At 35.2% G+C, this 19,809-nt stretch overlaps 3 protein-coding genes across 3 annotated transcripts; 1 reads left to right on the top strand and 2 right to left on the bottom strand.

The window, feature by feature from the left end:
- Positions 1–1,294: 1,294 nt before the first annotated feature.
- Positions 1,295–3,803, bottom strand: LOC106138702 (ras-related protein Rab-7a). The gene has a single exon (XM_013339946.2). The coding sequence runs from the start codon at positions 3,681–3,683 to the stop codon at positions 3,057–3,059; it is 627 nt and encodes a 208-aa protein (XP_013195400.1). The 5' UTR covers positions 3,684–3,803; the 3' UTR covers positions 1,295–3,056.
- Positions 3,804–4,347: 544 nt separating this feature from the next.
- LOC106138703 (serine/threonine-protein kinase GA29083) lies at positions 4,348–17,756 on the top strand. The gene is made up of 14 exons (XM_013339948.2): positions 4,348–4,526; positions 4,622–4,840; positions 5,452–5,551; positions 5,735–5,929; positions 8,259–8,372; positions 9,911–10,098; positions 10,692–10,778; positions 11,063–11,223; positions 11,550–11,668; positions 13,232–13,331; positions 13,796–13,941; positions 14,443–14,592; positions 14,967–15,209; positions 15,556–17,756. Exons 1-14 carry the CDS (start codon positions 4,504–4,506, stop codon positions 15,610–15,612), a joined length of 1,902 nt encoding a protein of 633 aa, XP_013195402.1. The 5' UTR covers positions 4,348–4,503; the 3' UTR covers positions 15,613–17,756.
- On the bottom strand, positions 17,747–19,630 carry LOC106138701 (tRNA (adenine(58)-N(1))-methyltransferase non-catalytic subunit TRM6). The gene is made up of 2 exons (XM_013339945.2): positions 18,114–19,630; positions 17,747–17,919 (listed from the first exon to the last, which is right to left on the bottom strand). The coding sequence occupies exons 1-2, from the start codon at positions 19,356–19,358 to the stop codon at positions 17,839–17,841; spliced, it is 1,326 nt and encodes a 441-aa protein (XP_013195399.2). The 5' UTR covers positions 19,359–19,630; the 3' UTR covers positions 17,747–17,838.
- Positions 19,631–19,809: the final 179 nt, after the last annotated feature.

Genomic DNA, 19,809 nt, shown 5'->3' with positions numbered 1-19,809 from the left:
ACTGACCAGCGCCCCCCCCCCCCCCCCCCCCCCCCTCTTGGCGCCTCGTCCCCCTCCCTTCACATGCGCATCATCAATCAAGCAGTCATTCTTATGCCGGTGCTACTAATGAATGACTCCTCTTTCGCATGACGTAATCACGGTACATAACTTACAGCTTAATTAAATCATCCCTTACAATGTCCCTTGGTGAAACTTTTGGAACGTCATTTAACTTACAAATTTTCCAGTTAAATGTGGCCTTTCATCATTTGGAGACAGTCGGCTTTCATCTAACCGGTAATAATGAAATATGACATGTCAAGCATGCAAAGGCGACTTTAGTCATAAAATACGCAACCATCTGAGCAGGGATTGAACCAGGCGAGTGGCCTTCTTCTCTGATCCTCTTCTCAACACATACCTACAGGTTATCATCAAGATCAAGTAAATTACAGAGTTGTCGCGATCGCTCAGCTGAATGAATTGCGTCGTTGACCTCTGAATCTTACGCGGCGCTTTTCCGCCGGCCGGGGTGATATGACGTATTTAGGATCGTGGATTTTGACACTTTTATTTTTTTTCGTACTTTCTGAAATATGAACCGATAATTTTCTTTTAACCTTTTTTAATATCCTTGAGATGAGTAAACTTAACAGTTAAATTTATGCAGTTGAATTAAAAGTCACCCTGTATTGTTGTTGATAAGCTCTTCAAGTTAAAAAGTGATTGAAATTCGACAATTTATTACACAGGTACTTATGAATATTTTATCAATCATTCTTTTTCCAATTTTAATACATAAAAAGGAGCCAAGTCCGAAGTCGAAAAGAGCTGTCGGTGGTCGAATAGGTAAGGTTAAAATGCGAGTGACACAAAGATGGCCCGGCCGGCCATGTACCAATGACTTCTTTCGAAGTTACGTACATTAGTTTGAATACTAACTGATGCTTTTACGGTGAGTGAAAACATCGTGGGGAAACCTGCAGATTCAGGCAACTGGATGTGCAACCTTGATCGATCCAATAAACGTTAGATTCCCCTGCTAAGGTTTCGGAGGTCAGACGGGAGTCGCTTCGGGTAAAAACCTGACTCACTCAATCCAGGATCATGAAAGGCATAAATATAGGCATAAAGCCAGGAGGAAAGTAGAAGGCAAGCCCGAAGTCGTGAGTCCGAAGCATACAGTCGAGTGTTGCAACTGGAATGCCTTGAGCCTCATCTTTGAACCGTTTCCCTAACTCTTTCTCTCGTATTCCCTATTGCATTCTCGCGGCTTCGATCAGTGTTTTCAATTGTAAACAACTTTGATTCGTTTTATTTTTTATTAATATAAAATTAAAAGCAACCATTATTACAGCATACATCGTATTTTGTTACTTTTATTCTAGATCTTACAACATATAATTTTATATGTAAACATAATATGTATAATAATAATCATGCAATGTAAATAGAACATAAATGTGAAGAAACAAACACTTTAAGATTACTCTAAACTAAAAAGGACTGCATTGACGGCATAAAATAAACATTGCAATACAATATAGTTTTTTACAATTGTGTTTGGGATGTGTCAATAAAATGCAGTTAATAATATCCCAAGTGCTTCGAGGCTTTTCGTTTAGGCGTCATTTAAAGCTAAGTCAAATGACATTTAATAAGTATTTATATTTTATCGCTTCCTGCTTTTTTATCAAAGATCTTATTTTCAATTCTCATATTTGTCAAGGCTCACCAACAACATCGCAGGTTTAACATTTTCGTAACATGTAATTTTAATCTTCTTTTCCTAAGTAGATTTATATATGAATTTATTTTACAGATATTTTAACACCCATAAAAACATATGCCAAATATAACAATCGATTATTTGAGGGATTTTTGCCATGACATGTTGTTGATAAAAAATAATTTTAATGTTATGTGCCAGCAACCAATGTAACTATATAGTTTACTATTAACTACTTAAAACTATCAGTTTAAAATTCAAATATATACAGAAACTCATTATTTAATGATCAGGCAAATTCATGTTGACAAAGTATGTAATGATATCATAGGCAATTAATAAAGTGGTGCTGTAACCATTATATCCATATTTATGATTGTATGTTTATATCATGAAAACAGTTATACCACAATTTTATAGTACTTCAATTTGAACAATATTATTTTCTTTGTATGTAGGAAGATTTCACTGTATGATAGAATGCATTCACTTTTTTAATGAACTTTAGAAAAACGAGCACTAAAGGTATACAGGTTGCATATTTTAACACTTTATTTTGTAATATATTCTGTGGTTGTGGTTTTTAAAATCAGAAATAATAGCCCAATGGTTAACCAACAATACAGCACTCATTAAAAAGTAATGTACAGATGGAGTTTTACCTATCACAAATTTGCAATAATAAAGTTCATAATTTCCTTAGCATTGCTGGAGCTGTCTGCTCTCAGTTAACATTAGGAAACATATCACATTTCAGATAATAAATAATAGAGATTTATGATGTAATAATAGAATTTTTCTAAAATAACTAACAGACAAACATGTAAAATTATAAAATTTAACATGTTTTATTGAGAAACTGTTCACTGATCACACTGAGTTTGATACATCATTGAAAAATATAATGCAGATAATGTTTGTGACTTATGCATATCCTGTATATCATAGACAAATAAAACTTATTATTCAGATAGATTTTCTCAATTCAGCAGAAAATTTATTATACCATGTAATAAATTCTAGCCATTTTATTTTATATGGAACAAATATATATTATTAAAAAGACAATTTTTACCCACATTAAATTTTTTAACCAAATATGAACATTGTACTTTAGACAAAGACAAGTTAATGTTTTTATTTATCACACCAAATATTATTAATTTTAACATCTTCTAATATGAGCATAGCAAACAAATCACCCAATTGTGTCTATCGATTTATACATTTTTACAAGATATGATAGAAAAAGGAAACATTACTTTCACAAAATGTTTATTTTAATTAAATTTATATAAAAATGAGAAACTATATGTCGCCAGTGTTAAAGCATTTGCAGTGAAACCTAGCAAGCACAGTTGTCTCCATCCCTATTGCGTGAATTGTCATTAGCTGATAACTGCACACGATCTGGGAACTCATTGTACAACTCTGCATCTGTTTCCTGAGCAAGAACATTGCGAGCTATGGTTTGAAACGCTAGTTCTACATTCACAGCTTCTTTGGCACTGGTTTCAAAGTATGGAATATCATTTTTGCTCTGACACCACTGCTGGGCACGCTTAGCAGATACAGCACGATTTTCTAAATCGACTTTATTTCCTAATATAACAAACGGAAAGTTTTCTGGATCTCGCGGAGAAGCCTGTATCAAGAATTCGTCTTTCCAACTCTCCAAGGACTTGAATGTGTTGGGGGCAGTTACGTCAAAAACTAAGACGCAACAATCCGCCCCGCGGTAAAACGCTACACCCAGAGACTGGAAACGCTCCTGGCCAGCAGTATCCCAAATCTGCATTGTAACGATTCTGTCGTCTACAATTACCTCTTTCGTGAGAAAATCTGCGCCTATTGTTGCCTTGTACTGATTGGAAAATTTCTTGTTGACAAACTGATTCATCAGTGATGTCTTTCCAACCCCACTATCACCGAGGATGATCACTTTCAAAAGAACCTTTTTCTTAGACGACATTCTGCACAAAAATTTAATAATACGTCTTGGAAATTATAAAATATCCACTCTCTTTGTCTGTACTTTGACATAAAACAAATTGATAAATGCGTCACCTGTTTTAGTATTGCCAGAACTTGAATTTATTTATTACCTTTCTGTTGGCTCACTCAACCAACAGTCTGTTATACACGTAACTATAGTATATATTTTTAGATGTCACTATAGATTTTGTTTGACATTTACAACATTTTAAACTCAGCCTCCTTATTCACAAACCTTAACAAAGCATTAGCATACGCCTTATCTTTCTATTTCTAACTCTTTCCATCTTTCTCTCACATAATATATGTATATTGCCGACGTTCGTGAATCGACCTCAAACACCTGTATCACAACGCTATGAATGCGCAATATATATTTCAAACTTCTCCGCGGGTGTTAGCGTACTATAATGCTAAGTGTATATACATATTTATATACTCTAGCTCGAGCTAGCGTCGTGTGTAATAGGCGAAGGTGACAAGATGTAGGATACTGTACGTGTACAGAGACGGACCAAACATGGACCATACATACGTGCAGGGTCCATTCACCTACCTAGCTATCATTCATTTCATTCAAAAAATAACCAGCTGTCAATTGACAGTTGATTTGATTTTACGTTTCATTTCATTCACAATTTCTATCGGTCGGTTGCGTGCGTGCGTTGATTTTTATGTGATTCATGAATTTTCATTTTTATTCTTATATATTATTAATTTATAACATATAATAATAAACATTCAATATGAGGCATGGTTAAGTAATGTATTAATCCTGTATAGTTTAGGAGTTATTTATGACTGCAACAACAAAAGTAAGGTGAGGGTTGGATGGTGGTGCTCATAGAATATCCGTTATGTGACATCGTAACTTTGTTTTTATCTTCTATCCTAAACTGTTATTTTATCTTTCAGAATGGAAAATAATTTGAGTCGCAGTGGTAGCCGATCGAGCTCAGTTTGTGAACTCGAAAAAGATTTTAGTGATATGGAAATTATGAAAAGTAGGACGAACCGACGTAACGTAATGATCCGAACACCACTAGCGCGGAAAGCGAAACGAGTTAGATTTTTCAGAAATGGTGATAAATTCTATTCAGGAGTAATAATCCCAGTCTTGCCAGAACGATACAGGTATACTTACAGATTTAACTATTACTTTATTATACATTGTAAGCAGAAGTACTATCATGTACTTTCACCTTCCTACACAGCTGTGATCTAGCATGATGACACAATGAATTGTTGATGTATTGTTTACATTAAAATATAAACACTGATTATGGTTGACCTAAGTAGGGCAAGTTTGTTCTTGTGTACACATTTCCTACAAATTTGCGATGAAAATATCTTTTAAAGGTAACATAAACTTTATTAAATAGGTACTTGTTAAATTTGCAACGAAATATCATCTACAAAAGTAAAAAATAATATGCCCTAGCCTGAAAATCTTGTACTTTCATCTTCTTTTGTGGCCATAGACGGTAATTAAGTAAAAGGACCAAAGCTGTTTTATTTTAATTAGTAGAATTGGTAACTAATTAAAAAATCAAATCTGAAGCTCGGATAAGAGAGAAAGATGAGAGATCATAAATTTTGTTGTAATGGGTAGATAAAGCCAACAGTCTCGAAAAGATGCAAATGTGTTGCTTAAAAATGGTATGAGATTCAGATATTGACTGGTTTTAAGCTCCCTTGGGTGATCCTTTATTTATACTATGTACTTGATGTCCAATGATTTTCAGGTCATTCGATAGTTTAACAGCAGATTTGACAAGGGTTTTAGTTGACAATGTCACACTTCCCAGTGGTGTCAGGACAATATACTCCCTTGAGGGTAGAAAAGTAAGTATTGCATGTTTTGTTATAATATTATCGGTGAATGTTAAATTTTTTTGAAACAATAGTTAATATGCTGTTTTAAATCAAAAGTTTTCATACATAATGTAAGTTTTGAACATTTCTCAAATCTCAAGTTTAAACTTGTTTCTGATTCAGTGTAGACTTTAACAATCCTCTTTTCAACAGATAGGTAAATTGGATGATTTAGAAGATGGCCAGTCATATGTATGCAGTGGCTTTGGAGAACCATTCAAACGTTTGGATTATGAAGCCAGTGCTGTTACACCACAGTCTTTCAGACTAAGTGGTCCAGAGTCTTTAAGTGACAGTGCAAGTCCTTCTCCCGCGAGAGCAAACAATAGAGCATCCCGATGTCTTCCTGTAAGTTTTTGTCTTTTAAATCTTTGTATTTTAAAAAAGAAGGATCTACATCAAGTATAATCTAAGTTGTGACCACCCCAAAGTAGCTTGCAAACAAGAAGAAATCTTTTGGCACAAATATGCCTTTTTCGTCCCTAAATAATTTCTGTTTATAAGGAGTTCGACCCATCAGGAGAGAGTGATCAGCTATGATGTTACTTCTAAACATATATATATATATACGATCTTTGTGCCAAGTTTCATGAAAATTATTTATCAATTAATATTTTAATTATTAAACTAATTTTCGCCCACGGCACCGTTCGCATGATTAGTACCCTGTACCCTCTACAGCTTATATACGCCAATTTTACACAGAGCTTGGTTCAGTGGATTTGACGTGAAAATCGGACAAAAAAAAACAGACTTTCATTCTTGTAAAAAGTATTTTACAATACATTATTTAAGGATATTTATTTGTATTTATTTCGCATACCGACCTTTTTCCATAAGTTTGTAAAATAATGAACTTTTTATATAAATAAAAAGTTTATTATTCGTTACTACCGACTTTATACTAGCTAAGCATAATTGCCCAAATAATGGTATTCGTAATGTAATGAAATTGTGCTAATAGAAAATTATGCGTTCAATGAACCCTATTCGTCTGGGCGTTCGGTGTTCTTCGTCATAATATACATAGCGTACATTACTAGTAGTAGGTAGGTATACATTTTCCATGTGTGTCAATTACAAAATGTGTGGCCTTCGAATCTTGTAACTATAAGCATGACTATACCATACCTAAGGGATTAAGACTTAATGTATGTCAGTGACAAACAACGGTGTTGTTCCTGCCACTTAGTGGTACCCATTCATTCTTTTTCTGATGGATGTCGTAAGAGGCGATTAATGAAATAGGTACTTTTACTTTGTGCAACAACCATGATCAAATTTGTTAGGTTCCGCCATCAATAAGATGAAAATCAGACTATTCGCTTCATGTAATAAAGGTTTTGTCTTTGAGCATCCGTCCTCCAAGAAAAAAAAAGAAAAATGAATAAAGCACGAAACCAGTAGAAACGCCAGAACGTATTACTGGTATAAATTTTCATGATCGCGCTATCTAGGACACTGTAAGCTATTAGAGCCTCGATATCTGTATGATAAGGTATTTCTGCCAACCCCTAAAACAAACAATGCTTATTAGATACACCTACTGTAAAAAATGGCTTAGTTAAATGAAAGTATTAAGTTGCTTGCGAAATCTAATAATTTATGATTATGAAACTCGATAAGTATTTATCCCTTACGCAGACAGACCCAACAGTTTCGAAAGTAATGAAAGGCTGCGTTCAGCTGTCTAATTATCTAAGTTTCAGCTGTATGGCTTAATGATGCAATATAGATTCAAATAAGTATATAAATAGATTTATACAATATTTTCCTGTTAGCACTTATTTCGGAAGATACTTCTATCTCAGTTACAAAAATGAAACCATTATCCAAAAAATTTCAATTTCCATTATTCTACCAAGGAGTTTGAAACCCCATTAAGTACTCCTGTTAGTAAGTAGTCTTTTATTGGAATCTAGAATTCTAGACCACACGAATTAAGGACGCAAGTGAAAGTTTTAATGTAGGTCAATGTTTGCTATTTCCAAGAGTAGCTTTATACCATATTTTAATTGGATTTTTAGTTCCTACCAATTGAATTCAACTTGTTTCCGTTTTCGATACTGCTCTATAAGCGATTGCATTATTATTGGCCGAACAATCGTTACGTCACTTTTGTATGAGCGGTCAATATTGGCGTAACTTTTTATATTGTCTGGAAGTTGCTATTGAATTGTATCATGGTACCTACGTTTCATCATAATAATTATTGAGATCGAATTTGTACTATATACAGCATTTTAGGTATACTTTAATCAATCGACTATGCACGCTTTCAAGTTCAAAATCCTCCTAGTGTTAGCCCCGTTTGCGTCCTCGCCTCTTTGGAGAGGAGCCTGAGGTGCGATCACGATCTTATAGTCACGTCTAAATCCCTTATGGGGTAGACAAACCAACAATCTTAAACCGACTGAAACGTCATGTTAAGCTGTATAGCTTTATGATGGAATTGAGATTCAAATAGTGACAGGTTGCTAGCTCATTGCCTACAATAGGAATCCCAAGTTTATAGGTTTCTCTGTTAGTCGCCTTAAAATCACGATCTTAAATTCCGAAAATTAACTTTTAAAACTAAGCATCTCCCGTCTGATCTCCTCAATCTTTGCATGGGAACGTAAACCGTATTAGATCATAGTACCCATTCAAGTTGTGGCTTATGTATTAATTGTTACAGGCAAATGGTAGTAGTACTACTGGCAACGGAACGGCGCGAATCAGCCCCGCTGGCGAGAGTGTAGTTCGGCCGCGGATAGTCACAATTATCAGAAATGGAGTAAAACCGCGCAAGGTAAGGTTTTGAACAGTTTAGGTACCTCTGAGAGAAATAGTGGAATTGGATAACTATGATAAAATTATTAGTTCACTGATTCCCTATCCTGTCCGTAGAGTATAACAAGGCTTAACAATTGAATAATTCATGTTCTATTTATCTAACGGAGAAACTTTTAATAACTTTGATAATATGAATGAAGACGAAAATACCTCATATAAATCAGTTGTTCTTCCCACGCTGATCGTAAAAGCCTTATTTTCTACTTAGGCGATAACCTTGGCTGGATTATAGCCTATTTAGTAGTCTATTTGAAAATCACTTTCATTATTAGTAACACCATAAAAACTATACGCCTCGGTTTTATCAACCTGAGGCTATTGCAATGCGACTAAATGCTTATCATGGATCTTAACATTAATATTTACTACTCGTATATGGTACACACAAGTGGGTGTGTGGTTCATATATTAAAGTTATTTGTTAGTTACTACTGGTATTGCTGGAGGCTCCGGTACCGTTAAATTCTTTTGAACTCTAATGACTAGAATTCCATATAGGTATAGTCTGTTACATATTCAAATCAAAATAGTTTCAATACTTTCCATCATTTAATTCAAACTTTTCTCTTTCTGATAAAACGTTGAGTGTAGAATGGGGGGTTTTGTTTGTTTGTTTGTAATATCTTTATTGCATAGAAATTTTAACAGTAACAAGAAAATAGTACATAATTATAAAAAAAATCACTTGCAATGGCGGACAATTTTTGTCCATATTGTAATTGCACTTTGGCTTAAATACGTAATATTCGATGACACAGCTAACAAATGAAGCATGTAATGTTCAGATCTTGTTATGGATATTTAACGCGCGACGTACTATCGCCACTTGATACTCGAGGAAACCGCTGCTCGCAACCGCGACTGAGGCTCATTTACATTCGTGCGAGGAAACAATTACTTCGGATTTATGAAAAGCGGCGTAATTTTTTCGTATAGTTAGTGAGTTATCGAGCGGAAACTCGGGAACTACCTTAATTGTAATCGTATTTGTAAATATTTTGGGGTTAATGAGCAGACTTATGGGCTTCTTGATGTAGAATGAACTTGCGCACTTCGGGACTTGAACGTGTGTAAGATATATGTATCTTGTGTTCAAGTCTAAAAAATGATTATTATTTTTGTCGGTTATTATTCTTTGTAAATTTAAGCGAATTCTAAAGACGGTCATTTGAGATTTCTCATACATTTGAAACAAAGAATAATAAAGAAAAACATTTACGAGTATTGATAAGTTGTGTCCCAGGGTTTCGCTCTTGTAAGAAATATCTTAAAGACAAAAATTTTAATATCTAAATGAACTCCAAAATTACTGCACTTAAGGCAGAGATTGGCTTGAACTTCAGATAACTAAAGGTACTTTTTATGAAAAGAATCCTCGGGGTAATAGGTATCCAGAACGAGTACAATACATTATCTTCGACTTAGAAAACGATGGAAAATTACATTGAGAATGTAGCTGTATGTTCCTATATATTTATTGATCATTATCTCCAGGTGTGTAGATTGTTACTGAACAAACGTAACAGTCCTACACTAGAGCACGCGTTGGCGGCGATCACGGAATGCATCAAATTGGACACAGGGTGCGTTCGGAAGGTGTTCACGCAGTCTGGGACGCCGATCACGGCGTTGCATCATTTCTTCGAAGACGAAGACGTTTTCTTCGCTTATGGAAATGAAAGGTAATCACTAATTTACTAAAGAAAACAGAACTAACACAAATCGCACTGCAATCTTGGAATGCATCAAATCGGACAACGGGTGCATTTAAATTGTTCACGCAATCCGGCACGCCGATCACGGCGTTGAATCATTTCTTTGAAGACCAAGACGTTTTCTTCACTAATGAAATAAGGTAATTTAACAATGATGCAGCCACACTTTGTTATGATTTTTCTCGGCTAGTGTCAGGCAGACTGCAGACCATTAAAACTTTGCCATGATTTCTTGCATATATTTACTAGATCTTGAGCTTTAATGCCAAACAACTAAACGGGAATACGTTGTGATGAGAGAGAGAAGGCTTGTATGATTGGTTATTTTATCTTGCATCGATAAACGATTGCTTTTGTCGACTGAATTTCATCGTTTAGCTGAAATGGCCTCCGAATGTTGTAATTGGTCCCGTCTATCCTGTATGGTATAAAGGCGTGAAACATGTAAGTATATTCAATTGACATAAGCGGTCGACTAATGCGATAATTACCTTAAAATTATTTATTTTTAAGGTAATTATATATTAATTATTTTTATAAATATTTGTCAATTTTCACAGAGTTAATCAAGAAGATTTCGAATTGGAGTTTGAAGAGAGCAAAGCTGTGTTACAATGTAGAAAAACTCCCATTACTAGGAATTCGAGGTAAAATAAATAGACATTTATTTTAAATTGCAATCTAGACTCCTATCTAATTTCTCTTTAGTTGTTACATTCCACTAAACAGTTTAATGTAAAAGTTTGCAGCCTTGCTGACAAATCGAAGTAGTCTATACAATTTACACTATCTAGAGTAACACAGACCCGCCGACGCTTCTTCGCCGTCTGTATTGCGCTTGCTGCACATTGCCTACGGTGGATGGCCTCTATGCTAAGGAATTCGTTTAGCGTTTGTCTCATATAGCTTGTATGGCATATTGTTCCTTCAGAGTGGGGCCGAAGCCCCGCATGCCGGTGAAGGCGGGCGGGGGCGCGGCGCGGGCGGCCAGCGAGGCGGGCGCGGGGGTGCCCGGCGACGCGCAGGATGAAGACGCCTGTCTCACTCTACCGCAGCCGCTCAGACTGAAGTATAGCGTGGGCAAGATTATAGGTGAGTTAGTATGATAGTCCATCAGAGCAGGACCGAAGCACAGAGCACCAGTCAATATTCTCGGATAGTCTGGCCTGCGCACCATTCCACTTCGATATGCCAGTTAACGTGTAAATCTTACACACACATTCAGTTACCTGGATGTGCAAGTTTCAGTTCGTTCAGTATTTAAAAAGTATATTATAAATTACATTTATAAATTATAGGACAATTCAAATAACAATTTGGATCTTTGAAGATTAGTATAAAATCAGTCCCACAAAGAAGGAAAAAGTATTTAGTTATGTATATATAAAACTAATCATGATTTGTTTTATTATTATAAGGTGACGGCAATTTCGCAGTTGTGCGAATTTGTAAAGACAAGACGACCAGCAAAGAATATGCGCTCAAAGTCATAGACAAGGCAAAATGTAAAGGAAAGGAGAACTACGTGGAGGCCGAAGTGAGTTCTATATTTAATTATTTTAATATCTAATTAAGAATATATTCAGAAATTCTCACTACAGTGAAATCCTGAGCGAAATTTGGTTTGCGATCACATCAATTAGCTGTTTTTTTACATTCGAGTATTACGTGCTAATTGTAATATTATGATATCTGTTTCTAAACGAACGGACGGATTTGTCTGTTTTGTAGAACTTTTCATCGGAATTGTGGGTCTAGTTGTAAATAGTCCGTCTGTGTTTAGACATAGAATATAATACATAAAATGAATATCGTTCAACCAACGAATAGGCGCTGTTTTCTGAAAAAAACTTAAGTTAAAGCCACCACACAAAAACCACTTCTATTTTCGCTGGTTCAATGGCTATAAATAGCTGCTTGTTTGACGTACGGTTTTAAATTTTCCAATATTTGTATCGACAATATTCTCGTCTTATTTCGGCATTATTTGGCAAGTCATCAGTTTTAGTTTTGGCTATACTAATAAATGATGGGGTCGGCATTGACATTTATAGTTCGTCTATGTACACAACATATAAGTGTGTTTAATCATGCACAAATAAACGAAGTTCTTATTAATTATGATTCATCAAAGATATTTACGATAAATGCAGTTTCTGAGAAACGTATTACTTCTTTTTTTTATCAAATTCGACATGTTTTTTCGATTTGTTTTTTTTTTAATACAAATATACCTACCTCTCTACAAGAGAACTCTGATTGGATCTGTTAGTTTTATGAATGTGCCGATTTCCTTAAGGAACCATAAACATCATAAGGATCTCTTTCGGTATCTCGGGCACTGTCGCTCAGAACATCGGTTTGCATTTAAAAACCCATTTAATGCTTGATATACCTACCTACACTTGCTCTTTATACATCATTAACTGTATTGTACAAAATAGTCTTTATTGACGTATCAGCTGAACAACTGTTCTGGGAACAAATAAATCGTATGTCCTGAAACAAATAAGCGACATAATTATACGCTTAGCTACAGTAGGTAGGTGTTCTAGCTAAATATCTTGATGCTTATGCACAGTGTAGTGCCTGTACTTATTTGCTATATTGTAGGAATACAAATGATCGCGTGAAAATATCTCAAATGATATTTAGTTAAACCATACAGTTTATCATATTTCGTACGAAATTAATTACCTAATTAAATATTACATGCATACATATAATCACGTCCATATCTCTTGCGGGGTGGACAGAGCTAACAATCTTAAAAATACTGATACTGCCGCGTGGTTCCCGGCACCAATAAAAAAAGAATAGGACCACTCCATCTCGTTCCGGTGCATGTCGTAAAAGGCGACTAAGGGATAGGCTTATAAACTTGGGATTCTTCTTTTAGGCGATGGGCTAGCAACCTGTCTCTATTTGAATCTCCATTCTATCATTGAGCCAAACAGCTAAACGTAATTAACTAATTTGTACTATTCAAAACTGTGAAACTGTGTACTTATCCTATTTATGTAAGCAAGTAGACCTAGACCACTAGTTGAAGTAGAACTCTTTACATAATGAATATGCTTAACTTATTGTATTTCTCTAGGTGAGAGTTATGCGCAAGTTATGTCACCCTCGCATAGTGTCCTTGATTGAAGAGCAAGATAGTCCAGAGTGGTTGTTCCTAATTATGGAGTTAGTCAGCGGTATGTATTCTCCATTAAGTTTAATTTCATTGGTGCAAATATGTTTTTACAGGCATAGATAATAGTTATCGGAATGAGACAATATTAATGCTATCTTATTAAACAGCAGCAACAGAGGCAGGATAAAAACGTTAGGGTGCTACAACCATGCGACGTCTTACACACGAACTTGCCACTTCTTTAGTCTTACTTTATTCCGATTTCTATGATTAGGTACAGGGCAAATTCGTCACTTATTCTGTAGTTATGAAAAGGATGAATGTTATGAGGACACTGAATATATTCAGATGAAAAACACTCTAGCAAACCTTTTTGCCAAGTTTATAGATTTTGAATGTATAAGCCAATATTACTTTCCTCATTGGTTCTTGTAAATATTAGAGGTTTTCATTAGAAATAATAATGTTCAATAATAAAGTTTAATACCATTGCTTTTTTCATTACTAAAATGTATTTATTTTTAGGTGGCGACTTATTCGATAGTATCGCGGCAGCTTCCAAATTCTCTGAGCCACAAGCCCGTTTGCTAATTGGCCACTTAACATCAGCTATTGCATACCTCCACTCGCTTTCTATAGTGCATCGTGACATCAAACCAGAAAATCTCTTGGTAAGCCAATGACTAACTCTTGAACCATTGCAACACTCACATTTCATATTAATTTTGCTCCTACTAAATAATCGCTTCACCATCACAGATGTCCGTTAGTGTGAAACATTTTTAGACATGTACTAAGCAAAGTTCTTTTTCTCATCTTTGTGTGTACCTACGCACTCTTAGCTGTTATGCCTCGGTGCCTGAAGAAGAACTAACAAGTCTTGTGTTGTTTTAGTAACTATCTTTTTTAAGTCAGCGTTTTCAACAAAAAAAATGTCTTTAAAAAAAGAGTTCACACTAGCTGTAGCAGATTTAATTAACCCACTTCCAAGAAAAGCGTAATTTTAGATGTCTTGTTTTTGACTCAAATCTTCTAATATATTAGTTATGAAGTTCACTGAAAATAATCTATGTCTGTTTACATCGGCAGATCAGAATTCGTTCTTTTACCGTATCAAAGTATCACCAAATTAATTTTATTTTTACATCATTTGCTATCATAACTTTTTTCAGGTGGAAATAGGCCCAGACGGCAGCATATTGGGTTTGAAGCTGGCTGACTTTGGCCTCGCCGTGGAAGTGTTCCGGCCGCTGCACGCCGTCTGCGGCACGCCCACCTACGTAGCGCCGGAGATCCTGTTGGAAACTGGATACGGGCTGAAGGTAACCCGATTTTTTTGCACTTTTATTGTAATACATATAGCATGGACCCAAATTATAGTGGGCCTCGGTCAGATTTAACTCCCAATAGTATGAAAGTTGATTGGGTGTTGGAAGCGGGATTCCGTCTCTCAATGGACCGTTTTGAGAGTCAAGTACCTGTCAACACAGAGTGATCCGCTAATCGCTCTGTTCCCGTTAAAAGAGGGGTCTGAAAGCAGGATACGTCCGTCTAGGGTAGCTTTAGTGCCGCTAATATGAAGCGAAGGTAGAATTCTAACACAATAGCTGGTTATCAAAGATCAGGTAAGAAAGGTACAAAACGGAAGTCATTTTTGACAAAGAACTAGTTATTATTTTGATATGTGTTCTTCCAGATCGATGTATGGGCGGCGGGTGTGATCCTATACATACTGCTGTGCGGTTTCCCGCCGTTCTCGTCCCCGGACGGCGACCAGGAGAAGTTGTTCGACGCGATCCTGTCGTCGCGGCTGGAGTTCCCCGCGCCGCACTGGGAGCGGGTGTCGGCCGGGGCCATTGACCTCGTCGCTAACATGCTGCGGCCGCAGCCGGAGCTCAGATTCGCAGCGGAAGATGTATTAGACCATGCTTGGATGGCGGTTAGTATATTTATAATAATATCTTAGCGTAAAGTCCATTTTTGGAAGACATCGTTTTTCTGTGATCTTCAGACTCGCGCCGCTTTAAGTTAGGTAGGTACTATTCAGCAAGTTACTGTCGAGGACAGATCATTTCGCTCACGAAAAGTATGTCTGTTATTAAAAACGGCATATCAAGCGCAACAAACCCAATGAAACCCAGTACGAAATGGCGTTCACCTGTATTTTTGCAACCTTATATTACCTTCGTTCACATGACGACTGCGTCTTTTCTACGCTCTACCTGTCCCGCCCACTGTCACGAACTACACTAAAAATGTATTTTATAAATCTGCATTTGTTCCAGGATGATTACGATGAGAGCTGCGACTTCCGCACGTGGTACGACGATGACTCGTCATAGCGCCGCGCCGACCCCCCGCGCCCTCACAGCGGTCGATGACCCCGCGTGCTGTAGCCTCCGCGTGCAACGACAAATGCCTTCACGTAAACACCAATACCAAAGCTAATTTAACGTAATCACGACCGTATTGCATTGTTCAAGTGGTGGTTTAGAGTTGAAAAGTAACAAAATCTTTATAATTTGTAGTTAGAAAACGTTCGAAGTTGCCTACTAAATTGCTCTTTACCATTGAGATCAAGCTGCTCTGGTTGTGTACTGTAGTATACAATACAAATATTAGATATAAAGATTGGTTAAAAATTTTTTTTTATAGAATTTAAAGAAACTATTATCTCTGTAGTTTCAAATACGTTTTAAACATGGCCATACAAAGTTACATAGCAGAAGATGTCCGACATTTCCAGTTTGAGGCAGAACAAATAGCCAAAGCTCTATAGCAACTCTTCGCGCACATCTTGTTATTAACTTCAGTTGAATGACTAATGTGGCTGATTCCTCTGTCCGGGAACAATGCAGTACAATTGACTTTTGATACTAATTGTATGTGTCACACGTTTTTTATTTTCGATACGTAGATCGCAGTGCTCCATTAGGCTAGAGCTAAGGTAGAGTATACGGCTGTTAAGCGGCTTAGTATTATCTGTGTTCTATCTTCATTCGGCTCCGGCCAGTAAGTACATTATAGTTTCTACCATACATATCTCACTGGCTTGAACGATCTCTAGTTTTCATCTTGTTATCTCTCCAGTTAGATTAAATGATTAGGTTTAAAGAAATTATAATATTTATGAAAAATGTTTTTATTTTATGATATTGTGTAATATACGAGTAATATATCTTATTTAATTTGAATGAATTAATATTTACAAGTGTAGAGCGCAAGCTTGAATTATTTTGTATCATAATGAAATGCTTATAGGGATATATTCATTGCTATTGCTTCTATATAACCATATCACTCCGCGTTCATTGGGGCTTCGCCTCACGCTTACAGCCACCGCGCTAGTGTCATTAAAGACATGAACCAGTGACCGCTCTCTATAGCAATTTAAAATGTTTTGTTTATTATAGTTGTTCAAATTAATAAAAAAAATTTACATATGAACTTACAAAAAAGTGTTACGAGACTTAAAGGCGGTGTTGTAGAATGGTGCTTAAACAACAGCAAAGCAGAAACGATTTCCGATCATTTCATTATTTTGACTAATACTGATTTCATGTATTTCACGTCACTACCTACAAGGAAATTAATTTCAATACATTTTTAAATTTTGAACACATACTCCATGGGGTGGTTAAATCTAAAAGACTTGTACGCGCTTACCATCATATAGTGCCAAAGTTATTTCATACAATCATATCATTATATTCATAATACATACAAGATTACTCTCGAATAATAAATCATCATAGTTTTAATGTAAAATAGTTCATAATTTAAACAAACCTTGAAGTGCTCAAATATGTTCTAAAATAACATGGATTGTTTTATGTTTTTTTTTTTATTTTATATTAAAAATCAGTTAATTGATCTTTTTTGAGCACTTATGGTGTTAATTCCGTTTCAAAACCACATTAAATGCAACCAAACTTAGACTGATTAACATTCCTTTATATTCTGTATCATTCATAAATAAGCAGTATAACCATTAGATGTAAACTGGAGGCTTAATTAATGTTCTGGATAAATACATATTAAATCTCTTTGTAATATTGTATTTTTATTGATCAAGGAATGTGATGTTTTTTGTATAAATAATTAGACAACAAACGACTTTTTAAATTGTTATAAACATGGAGTATAGTTTACTACCACAAGGAAATGTATAAGCAATAATATACTGTATTGAATATATAAAATGTGTTATAAACACTCGCCCCAAAAAATGGCTTTTATTTCCTTTATATGAACTGGTTCAAAATTATATGACATTCCTGGCAGAATGAAAAGGTTTTTCTTAAATCCAGGTTTAAATTTTTTTACGAAAATCATTACATTGGGTGATGTGCTTACAAACATTTTCATTCTGCCAATACACAAGAGCATTGTAGTATGTATGTCAATCACTTTGATCATCAAATTTTGTAATGCATTTAGATATGGTATGTGCATTTGAGTAAAGAAAGCATTAAATAAATTTGTAAAAAAAAGGACTTTTATTATTTTTCTCCTTAAACAGAACCTTGATTTCATCACAATGATATTATCACAATAATAAATAAAAATCACTTTAATACATATCCTGTCAACAAAAATCCACTTGAACAATTCATTGTCACTTCTGGATGTGTTCTTTCTGGCAGTACCTGAAAAATGTAATTCAGAATCAAACAAATATCCACCAATTCAAAAATATTCTAAGCCACTGAATGACAAGGGTCTGCCCATGTCATTAAGGCTTATGTTCAGAAATATTGAAATAATCATGAAAATCTGAAGGCCTTATAGGCTATGTATGTACCAGACTATTGCAATATTCTAAAGTGATTATGACACAAACCTGATAGTTTCTCATCCAATTTGATGTAACTTTTAAAGCGGCAACATTGCTGTATGATCGTAAAGTTAAATATAATTGTTGCAGGGGTTCCACAACAGGATAGAATACTACAAAAGGTCTGCCTGGTTTCACAAAATGTACTAATTCCTTGAATATATTTTGAGGATCTTCTTTACAAGTTATAACTAGAGAATCTACTTTTCCCTTTAACAAATCAGAAGCAGCGATGTTATCAAAGTGCCACTTTGGCTTTTTAGGTTCTGACTGTAAGTTCATTTGATCTGATACATCAGCATCATCAGATTTAACATCATGATTATTTTTCAGCTTTGGTGCTTTATTTTTATGTTCATCAGCTTCATCAACATCAGTACATTTTCTTTTTAATGTATTATGTTCATTATTTGCTTTTGAAGAGTCATTACTAGTATTTATATCACAACCTTGGTGGTATTGCCTCAATACTGAATAAACATTGACTGAAATGCATCTGCATAATTGCTCTTCAGTAAAATTCAAAGCCAACAGACCTTGTTTTTGAGACATATTTCCAGGATGCATATGTATCAATTTACCATTGGTATTGTTTCCAATAGAGCTCAATATCGCTGCTGCAACTAGACCATTTGATCCAGAATCATACAACAAATGTACACCTTCAGAATGTATGTTAGATAGTGTTATAATCTGGGACAATGTGTCCATCCTAATGCCTTGGATTTTACCTGGATCCAACCTGTACATAACTTCAGTTATTAACCTCAAATTCGGTCTCACTATTTGAAGGTATTCAAAGTATTTCTTCTCTTTCTTTTTTAAATATTTCTCTTGTGAAAATTCAGTTTTGCTGTGAAATGTGTTAGAGTTAGTAATCAAAGTTTCGACAATATCTGATGCCTTCAGGGCATCACTTTTTAACTCCTCAATTTCTGCAGCAGTTAGCTTCTGAGACCGGCCATCATCTAATATATTTCTGTTATCATTACCTGACAGTTTCACATCAATCTCATCTTTCAAGTTAACAGCTGCATCTGTTAGTTCCAAACTGTATTCTTTATTCCTCTTACCACCTGAAGGGATCATTTTAAACACTGAGAAATATGGGCATCCTTCAATACCAGATAAATTTACACTATCTCGACCTAAACTAATAGTTGAATTTGATTTTGAAAACTTGTGCAATTTCCTATAATTCTGTTTTTGAATGATGAGATATTCACCAATTTTTATTGTATCACTGGTCATTTTACAAAAAACAATATAATATTAACGACATAAATATAGTTCCGCTTATGGTCACAATTAATGTTTAAGATTTAACGTCTCCAAAAAAAAAGCTTTACAGGTTAAAATGTAGACAGAAAAGCATTCAATTCAACGAGGTTAGGTTTTGTTTTCCCGAAAAGGCTTTGACAACTTTGTTGACGTTGACAAATGATTGCTTTTTTTTACAAATTCGAATTTATTTATACTTGCTACGTAGGTAAGGCACCTTCAATATTTTATAAGGCACCCGACTTCAAAACGGGAGGTCATGAAAAATGAATCCCTTTTTATACGAGCTGGAGTAGTAGGTGAGTCAAGTTTTTCTGCAAACAACTATGGATAAATATCGTCAGTCATGATCCATCCTTTGTTGTGGAGGTAAGATGTCCAACTTTTAAGAAAATCTGAATACGCAACCCGAACTTTAATG

This window comes from Amyelois transitella, chromosome 4 (assembly GCF_032362555.1).
Source record: "Amyelois transitella isolate CPQ chromosome 4, ilAmyTran1.1, whole genome shotgun sequence".
Taxonomy (NCBI): domain Eukaryota; kingdom Metazoa; phylum Arthropoda; class Insecta; order Lepidoptera; family Pyralidae; genus Amyelois; species Amyelois transitella.
The sequence above is the reverse complement of the archived record's forward strand: the minus strand, read 5'-3'. Positions and strand labels throughout refer to the sequence as shown.